Here is a 9,922-nt window from a genome sequence, read left to right as displayed (position 1 = left end):
TCAATTTTCCAATCCAGTAAAATGAGTTTCTAATCCAGCAAAATGGGTTTCCAATTCAGCAAAATGAGTTTCCAATCCAGCAAAATGAGTTTCCAATCCAGCAAAACGAGTTTCCAATCCAGCAAAACGAGTTTCCAATTCAGCAAAACGAGTTTCCAATCCAGCAAAACGAGTCTCCAATCCAGCAAAACGAGTCTCCAATCCAGTGAAACGAGTCTCCAATCCAGTGAAATGAGTTTCCAATCTAGCTTCCAGGGCTTTCAATTCCTAGATTGAATGAGATGTTTAAAATTAGTAATTGTGTACTTATATTAGGAAATGATCATTAAATAATTTTACAATCCTCACATTTTGAACTTCTTTTCTGGCCATATACCTAGCACAATACACGGTCAACCCACCCACACCAATAAGACCAGTTACCTTACTGGCAGCTTTGATTTGTTTCAAGTTGTTAGGGTCTTTAAACCATTCTAAACTCTTATTTTCTTTATTTGGATTATTTATATGTAGTAAAGATTAGTACATTAAATATTAATAAATTTATTTTTAATTATTATATGTAGTAAAGATTAGTATGTTAAATATTAATAAATTTATTTTTAATTATACTACTTACCAGTATGAAGTGATCTAGTAGAACTTGCTGCAAATTTTTGCAATATACGTCTAAGCAGAAACATTTTTTTTTTATTGTTTAGAAGGTAAGAGAGTAAAAGTTTAAGAAAGTAAAAAGTTTAAAAGTTTTTCTGATGATGAAATTCTTAAAAAAAGCAATTTATTTATAAAAAAAATAATTAATATGACTTATCATTACTCATATAGTATAGCTAGTATCCCACATATGTGACTCAAAATGACTCACATAGACTCCCATAATATAAATAATATAGTTAAAGTATTATAAAAATTAGCATAGAACAAATTTTATTATATAAAAAATTGATTTGAAACTTGATTCAACTCACTAAGTATAGCCTATCCATATTTAATAAGACCAGTTGAAGTAAATCTGTTAACTGTTATTGTTACCTTTTTTTTAAAAAAAATGATTTATATATACTTTTATTGATATTAAGTTTATATACCATACAAACAAATTATCATAAGCTATATCCACCCAAAAGGATGCAATCATCAAAATAAACTGTTATTGTTACCTTATGTTACGCTCTTCCATTTTGAATGTTGGTGTAATGTAAAATATTGTATGTCACAATGTCACACATAGTGAATTTACTTAGTGCCAGCAGCTAAATTCCATAATTCTGGTAATGGAATCCATAATGCTGGCCAATTACATGATAAATTTTACTGCTAGTGCACTAATGTAATATGAAAAAATGGTGTTGTAATATTTAAGTCCATAATAAATCATATTGCCACCTTGAGCATTAACAAATTAATGTTTTATTCAATAATAGAATATTAGTAACATATAATATAAAATCAAATAAAATTAATAATAACAATATTTGGTTTAAAACTAAATTCTTAAAATTAAATTCCTAAAAATCAAAATGCAATAGTTTCCCCATATTAATTCGGTAATTCCTAATTATATAAATTGTGCTATATAGTTGTTGGAGTCAGATGACCTCAATTTAGTATTATTATCTTATATAATTGGCTATAGTAGATTTTAGTGTATTCTCAAAAAGGAAGGAGCAGGTATAAATTTGGTTAGCATTATGCAGCAACTATAGGGTGCATTTTTATAAAACATGTATATGTATATGTATATGTATATAATATCAATATCATATCATGTCATGTCATGTCATGTCATATTATGTCATATTATGTCATGTAAATTTCAAGTTCTATACAAGTTGTTTATATTGGTTTCAGAATATTGATGATGATCAATGATCTACATAATTGCAGCTGCGCTCATGTTCAAAATTTTAATAACTTTAACTATAAATAAATTGGTAACTTATATATAAAAGTAAGACAACTAACCTAATAACAGTAAATAATTTTGAATATTATTAGTACAATTATCACAGGTCAAATGAAAAAAAACAGATTTTGCTCCATTCAAAATATCCTTACTGATTTGTGCATATTGCATGCTGATTTGTGCATATCCCTATCTATTTATTCTAATTTTGACAAAATCTGATTTTTATATTGGTAATACTAATTTTAATAGCTGATTTGTGCATAGTACTATCCATTTATGCTGATTTTTTGACAAAAATCCAATTGTTACATCAGTAATACTAATTTTTAACAGCCAATTTGTGCCATTTTTAAAATAAATGCTGATGTTAAATCCGGAAATATTACATGTCAAATGAGAAATCAGATTTTGGCAATTTGTAATAAAGTGAAGGCGAATTTAGAATAACATATGCTAATTTACAAATAGACAAGCCTTGCCAATAAATTAATATTCTGATACCTAAATGTTGGTATAGTCTGACTATATTTTAAAAAGTGACCAAATTCAAGTTATCCTTGTATATATTACATGTATATGTAATTTCTAGTAGTCATATACATCCTTCAATAGCTAAATATTCAACCCTTTTTTCTTTCATAATATATTTCTTTATATATATATATGGTATAATATCATCAAAAAACAATCAATTTTGAATAATAATTTCTTAATAAAGATATATTTTTTAAAAATTTTTTAAAAATACTTTTCAAACATTTTCTGTAATCTCACCACCAAAATTTAAATTCAAATACTCTAACTTACAAAGGAAGAATATGTGCTAATCTTAAAATAATTCTATTGTAGATTCATTTTTTTCATCATACAGAATATAAAAATATATGGAAAGATACTTAAGGGTTTGTCCGAAAATTTTAACTGAATCTAGTACAATATGAGCTTTTTGAATACTAATCGAACATGTATTTATATCAAAAAATTTAATTCTCTTACAATAATTATTAATAAATTCTAATGCTCTGTATTTTAATAATACATCACTTACATTTGAATCAAATCTAATATTTTCTAAATATTCTCCAAATTTTTGAAAGAATAATTGCATTAATTCAATTTGTAAATTTCTATTCATTTATAAACAAAGATATTAATTTAAATGGTTTGTTAAGATCAATGATTTATTGAATAAAATTAGAATTCACTTAAGTATATGAATACATTTAATTGTTCAAATGCCTTTTTTATATGTAATATATTCCTAAAATCAATTCTATGAAATATAATTATCTTTAAAGGTTTTGAACTATTAGAATCACTTATGATATTATATAATGGTATACTATTATCTGAAACAAGTGTATATTTATTATGTGCAAAAATAATTTTTCAAGATTTTTTTGTGAATTAATAAGTTGTGATCATTGTTTTTCAATTGTCAAATGGTTATGTCTAAAATTTTTATATCCCGAAAATCTAATATGAAGTGATGAAATTAAATTGCAATGATAATAAAAACATTTAAAAATTTATAATTAAATTTAGTAGTATATTTTACAATATCATCATTAAAATGAAGTTTTAAATTTTTTATACTACTAATGAATTTTGGATTTTGTAAAAATAGATAAAAATAGAATTAAATATTTTTTTGCTCATAAGGTATTTATATTTATATGCAATTTTAATTTCAAAAGTATGTAATTTTAGCTTCATTTTCGATAAACACTTTTAATTAATAATAAAAAAATACGCCCTTTTGAACAGGTAAACGTTTTGTTAGCTTCAATCCAATTTACAATACTGGAACATATATCTCGTGTATTTATACATTTAATAAAATTGGAATAATTAAATAATGTTTTTGAAGGAAATACATTATTATTAATTCCACATCTATTTAATTGTGTTTTGTATTTTTCATTTATTTTTTGTAAATAAATTTCAATAATAAGTGGAAGTTTTTAGAATTTTTCATTGAAAACGGATCTTCCCATAATAATGGAATCGCAATTTGACACCAAAATTTATTAACTAAAACACATGAATGTAATGTTGGAATGTCACCCCGAAAATAATGAATAATATCGTCTGTTAATTCGGGAAAATTTCCTAACAATACTTTTGAGCATGCCATATTGCAAACAAAGAAAGAAAAGGGGGAGTATTTGTTTTTGAAATTATTCAAATTAGAATATATTTATAATTTCCCAGGAGTTATTTTCTTGATCGGTGATACACCTATTCTATTTATAGATAACAAGGAATCATTTTTAACCAATCAACTAAGGGTGTGACAAATTAGGATTTTGTCTAACCGAAAATAAATCATTTTTCTATATAGTGAATAATACATTATCGAATTCTGGCGTGCTTTCTGGTTTATTTATTTAATATATTATTAATATTGAAGATAATTCACATCATCTTCATCATCTGTTTATTATTTTAAAATATTATAAATTTGGATGGTATAATCCATAATAAAGATATTTTATGATGACAAATTCATTTGTAATCATCCGAACCCATGTCTTCTGCCGTTATTACATGGAATTCAATCTCCTTCAGGATTTAATTGATGACACGTTTCATGTTCTACAAGCCTCCGAGCTAATTCTACATTGGATCCAATGGGGACCTGAGGTAAAAATAGCCTATTAGTGATATGTTACAATAAGATTTGCTTTTTTTCTAACATCTTATATAAATTGAGTGACTCTGTAATAGATCGAATACCAACTACAGGATTGGTTAAAAATATTCCTGCGGAACCCTCTAATAAGGATCTAAAACCTGCAACTTCTTTTAAAATAATAAGTTAATATATAAAAAAATTTTCTTGATAGCCAATTAGAATAAAGTGATGAATAAATCATCTTATTTTAACACTACAAGTTATCTTATATTTATTGTTCAATTACATTTTATTTATGCAAAAAAATTTACATATACTCTATAATTAGTGTTGAACAATGAAAAAATGATATTTAAAACTATTTAGATTTTCTACACACAATATAAAGTTTAGGATCAAATTATTGTTAAGACACCTTAATACTTTATTTTTATCACTATTTTAAAATGACTTACCCTTCTGTAAAATCAATAATTTCTACTGAATTACTAGTACCAACATTATCATATTTTGGAAGATCTTTTGTAAATGGATTGAGTAATCGAGAAGTATAATAAGCTTTTAAATGAGTAGTTGATTGATTATTTTCAATAGATAAAAGATTTGCTTTTCTAAATTCTTCTGCTTCTTCAATTTGCTTTTTAATATCATCATTTTTACAATTTTCAAATAAATCTAATATTTCAGTAACACTTGGTCTATTATTTGGATTTGTATCCCAACACTTTTTCATTAAATCAATATAAAATTTTGGTATTTCTTGTTCATTTATTTCAGGTCTTATTCCATTACATATATTTAATGCCAAAATATTATCATGAGCACAATTTCTAAAGGGTTGCCTTCCAGTTGCAACATAATACATAATCATACCTAAACTATATATATCTGCTGCTTGAGTATATGGTTTCCCTTTTAATACTTCAGGAGCTACAAAAGGCATAACTCCATAAATTTTTGTTTTATCTATATTATTAGCTTCTCCACATAATCCCAAATCTGAAATATATATATCAGTTACAGAATTTCCTTCGTTTTCATAACCATAATTTATTGATAATAATATATTTCCTGTGTGAAAATCACGATGAACCATTTTATTTTCATGAATATTTTTAAGACCCATAATAATAACACTTAATGCTTCCAGCTTTCTACTCCAATAATAATTTTTAATAATATTACCATCATAATTATTAATATTTCCACCATTTGCATATTCAAGCACAATAATAAAATCTTTTTTTTTTGGATTTTGTGACATTCCATATGCTTTAAGAATTCCATTACTATTTCTAGGACCGAGAATAGAGTAAGCTTTAATCTATTAGAAAATAAATATATTAGTTTTTTTAATGTCATTTAATTATGTTTATTATATTTTAAAAAAAATAAATTTCATACCTCATTTAAAAATTCATTAGTAATATTTTGTGAATTATTTAAATATTTTAAGGCGACTTTTTTTCCAAATGACCTTTTCCATGCATCCTTTCTCATTTTTATCATATAGTAATGGACCATCATGCCAAATGGCTGAATATACTGTAGCAAAACCACCTTTTCCTATTTCATAAATATTATTAAACTGATTATATGGTATCCATTCAATAATTATATCACTATATCTCTCAATTCTTAATTGCATTTCTTGAATATAATCATCAATTTCTTTATTCCCGCTGGTCCACTTTGCAAAATTTAAAGATTTTATTTTACGTATTTCACAAAATTCACAACATTTCTCACGTATTTGAAGTACAATAGTATAATATTTTGTAACCGGATTTTGGGATATTCCATATATAGTATTTTCTCTAATATAATATCGATATGTATTAACCTATTTAATAATAAATATGATTTAAAAGAATTATAAAGATATTATAATAAAAAAGTAAAAATTAAAATGTAAAAAGAAATTTAAATTTATACCTCATTTAGAAAATCATTGATGTTATTTTGTGAATTATTCAAGCATTTTAAAATAACATTTTCATTATGATTTCTTTTATATCCCTTTTTAAATGTATCATAATGTAATCGACCATTTTCCCATATTGCTGAATATAATGTAGCAAACCCATTTTCATTTATTTTCTTAATATCATTGAACTTATTATATGGTATCCATTCAGTTATTATATCATACCATGTATTAATATTTAATTGCATTTCTTGAATACGATCATCAATTTGTTCATTTTCGCTGGTCCAGTTTGCAAAATTTTTCTTTAAATTATTTATTTGGCATGGTTTACACCAATCACAAAATAAATTTGTATATATTTCACCACAGTTTTCACATTTAATACTATCATCTAGAATATCATCATTTTGAGATGACATTTTATTTTATTTTTATTTTTTTTTTAAAAAAAATAATAATAATAGGCGTAATGAATAATTAAAAAGGTGGCGTTATTTTTAATTCATTTTATTCTACAAATATTTTATTCTACAAATATAACGTTAGTTAGTTACACAGATATAAACTAAACTATTATTGTAATAAAATCGAATGATTGTTACAATTATTAACGAAAATTTCCGATAAATTGGAAGTTACGTGGTAATAATTGACTTTTTAGGTGGGCAAATCTAAAAATTATATCATCACTATTATTTTTTCGAAGTTATACTAAGGATCGGATGAATGATCGACCAATAGGCCAGCCGATTCCAAATTCATGATAAACTAATACGTTTATATTTATTACTTTTTAATGTAACACAATACGAACAAAAAATATATTTTATTTATTATAATCTAATTATTTTCCTCGTATTACAGGAATAAATTGTTGAGCTTTTTTAACAGCTTCTTTAGAAGGAATACTATCATTACCACAAGATCTAAATAAAAAACTTAAATATTTTAAAGTACCATTAGATTTAGCATATTGAGTAATAATATCTAAATGATCATCATTTAAACCATTATCTATATATAAAAATAATTTTTTTAAAGGACAATCACAATTTTCTAAAAAATTTTTTAAAGATTGTAAATTAAAATCCCAATAAATTAAACCTAAATTTTGTAAAGTTTTAGGTAAAAATTTTCCTATAATAGAAAATTTTTTATTATCAGAAAAATCTTTAGTTGAAACATTATTTAATATAAGATGTTTTAAATTACTTTTTCTTAATGGAAAAAGTAAACTTAATATATCATCAGCATTTAATACTCTTATATCAAGAAATGATAAATTTGGACAATATGTTACGATTGTTTCAATAATTTCTGAAGATTTTTCTGTAGTACGTTCATCTAAAGTTAAATGACTTAACGTATTTTTGGTATTACGTAATAATTTGATAAGAATATCTGAAGATATATCATTATCACATAAATATAATTTTTTCAAATTAATTGGAGAAGATTTAATTATTGGATCAACATTTTCCAAGAAGAATCCATTACAATATTGAAAAGATAATTTTTTTAAATGATGACAAGAAGATAAAAATTTAAAAATGGTAGAATTATTAAAACGAATTTTTGTAAATTCAATTTCTTTTAAAGAATTAATTTGAGATTCTAAAGAAGGGATTAAAGGATCAAAATTTAAATTCCAACAAGAAATGACGAATTTTGAAAGATTTTGTTGAGAATTAATTAAAGTAATTAAACCATTTAATAAACCATAATGAGATTCAGAAAATTTATAAACTTCTATATCACGTATCTTTGTACAAATTTTTGATAATCCAATTAAAAATTTTGAAAGATTTTTTATATCATTAGATAACATATGATTCGCTCCGGTGATTTTAATCCTTTGAATATGTGAAAGAGAATTTGTTGCACCAGGAAAAGTTGTAATATCCGTTATATTTGAGAATACATATACTTTTGAAATATAAATTTCATGAATTTTATTAGAATGATAAATAATAAATTTTCCAATTTCTTTCGTAATTAAATCAATCTTAGTAAAATCATTATTATCATTTTCTTTACATTGATTATTAATAGAGTACCATACATTAACATAAATTGATAATTCATGATAATTAAGTTTTCTCAAATATTTTGCGTAATTAAATAAAGGTTTTGAAGACGATGATGACGATGACGATAATTCGGATAAAATAGTTTCAAAGTCCGTATTTGGAAACTTTTCATTTATCATACATGAGACGTAAGTTTGTATAAGCTGAGAAGAAGGTTTCCAATGTAATCGGCTAAATGGACGACTCCATAATATTGGTACAACTTGACGACACCATGATCGATTTACCAAAAGGCAATTAAATAACGTCGATTTATTATTATTTGAAAGATTTATAAAAACTTGTTCGAGACATTCGAAAGGTATAAATTTTGATGACATTTTTTATTTAATTAGGTGAGATTATTTAATATTGTTAATAATAAATATTAAAAAAAGAGGAAAAAAAAGAAAGAAAAAAAAAGTTTATTTATTTGAATTTTTTTACGAGAGATCATGCCGTAAACAAAACGTAATGAAGATCGATGATGTAATTGTGGCGATACAAAAAAAAACTGATTAAAGTATTGATTTACATCATTTAAGGTTCTACAACATTTCTGATTTAAGTCAATTTAATGAAATTCATTTTACGCCCAATAATAAAAAGAATCATTAAATTGTTAAACGTCAGGATAATGCAATAACAAACATCTTCTAACATTAAAAACCTGTTATTTTTGAGGCTTAAAAAGTTACACAGACTACTAAAATAATAATTTTAATAATAATTAAATGATAAAGATTTCCTAATTAATTAATTTCATTTATCCGTATTTATTGAGGAATTATTATTACCCCGTTTGTTCGTTCATTTAGTTCATTTAGTTTTAGTTTTTTCTCATGATCGGTTGTGTCCATCTTGTTTGAAACTTATACTTGCATAATTATATTTAAAAATTTTTTTATTTACACCAAATTAAATAATTCCACTTTTTTTACACCATTCCCAAAAAAATTATTGTTTGTTTACAATTAAAAATTAAAAATTCATTTTTTTGACACATTTATTATTATATTCTTTTTTTTAAGTGTTTAAATAAACAATTGTTAACAATGTCTCCCGATCTTCAAAAATTCATGGGGCGTTTTTTTATTGTACGACTTATAATTGATAATATTTGTACGAATAACGTTAACATTACGCTTTCTTTAAATTTTATATATTTACACGAGAATAAATATTTTGACATTTGAGAAAAATATTTATTTTTTTTTTTTGAAAAGCTTGAAAAGAAGTACTCTGTTATACATTTATTTTTGAGTTTTACGAATACATTCAAAAATTTTAAGTTGTAATGTTACGTTTCAGGTTAATTACAAATTTACAAATAAAAACGTACGTTAATTGAGACATAATAATCAAATGTAAATTAC

The 9,922-nt window shown here is 23.8% G+C and overlaps 3 protein-coding genes across 3 annotated transcripts; all 3 read right to left on the bottom strand.

Moving 5' to 3' along the window:
• OCT59_005883 (uncharacterized protein) lies at positions 1 to 683 on the bottom strand (the record flags this gene model as incomplete). The annotated part of the gene is made up of 3 exons (XM_025324889.1): positions 1 to 267; positions 349 to 488; positions 620 to 683. 3 exons carry the CDS (start codon positions 681 to 683, stop codon positions 1 to 3), a joined length of 471 nt encoding a protein of 156 aa, XP_025183932.1.
• Positions 684 to 4,466: 3,783 nt separating this feature from the next.
• On the bottom strand, positions 4,467 to 6,047 carry OCT59_005882 (uncharacterized protein; the record flags this gene model as incomplete). Its single annotated transcript, XM_066140910.1, has 4 exons — positions 4,467 to 4,566; positions 5,003 to 5,271; positions 5,641 to 5,871; positions 5,952 to 6,047. The coding sequence occupies 4 exons, from the start codon at positions 6,045 to 6,047 to the stop codon at positions 4,467 to 4,469; spliced, it is 696 nt and encodes a 231-aa protein (XP_065997752.1).
• Positions 6,048 to 7,321: 1,274 nt separating this feature from the next.
• Positions 7,322 to 8,887, bottom strand: OCT59_005881 (uncharacterized protein; the record flags this gene model as incomplete). Its single annotated transcript, XM_025329603.2, has 1 exon — positions 7,322 to 8,887. One exon carries the CDS (start codon positions 8,885 to 8,887, stop codon positions 7,322 to 7,324), a length of 1,566 nt encoding a protein of 521 aa, XP_025183934.1.
• Positions 8,888 to 9,922: the final 1,035 nt, after the last annotated feature.

Source organism: Rhizophagus irregularis, chromosome 14 (assembly GCF_026210795.1).
Source record: "Rhizophagus irregularis chromosome 14, complete sequence".
In the NCBI taxonomy this organism is placed as follows: domain Eukaryota; kingdom Fungi; phylum Glomeromycota; class Glomeromycetes; order Glomerales; family Glomeraceae; genus Rhizophagus; species Rhizophagus irregularis.
Note: the sequence above shows the minus strand (reverse complement) of the source record. Positions and strands in the feature narration are given on the sequence as shown.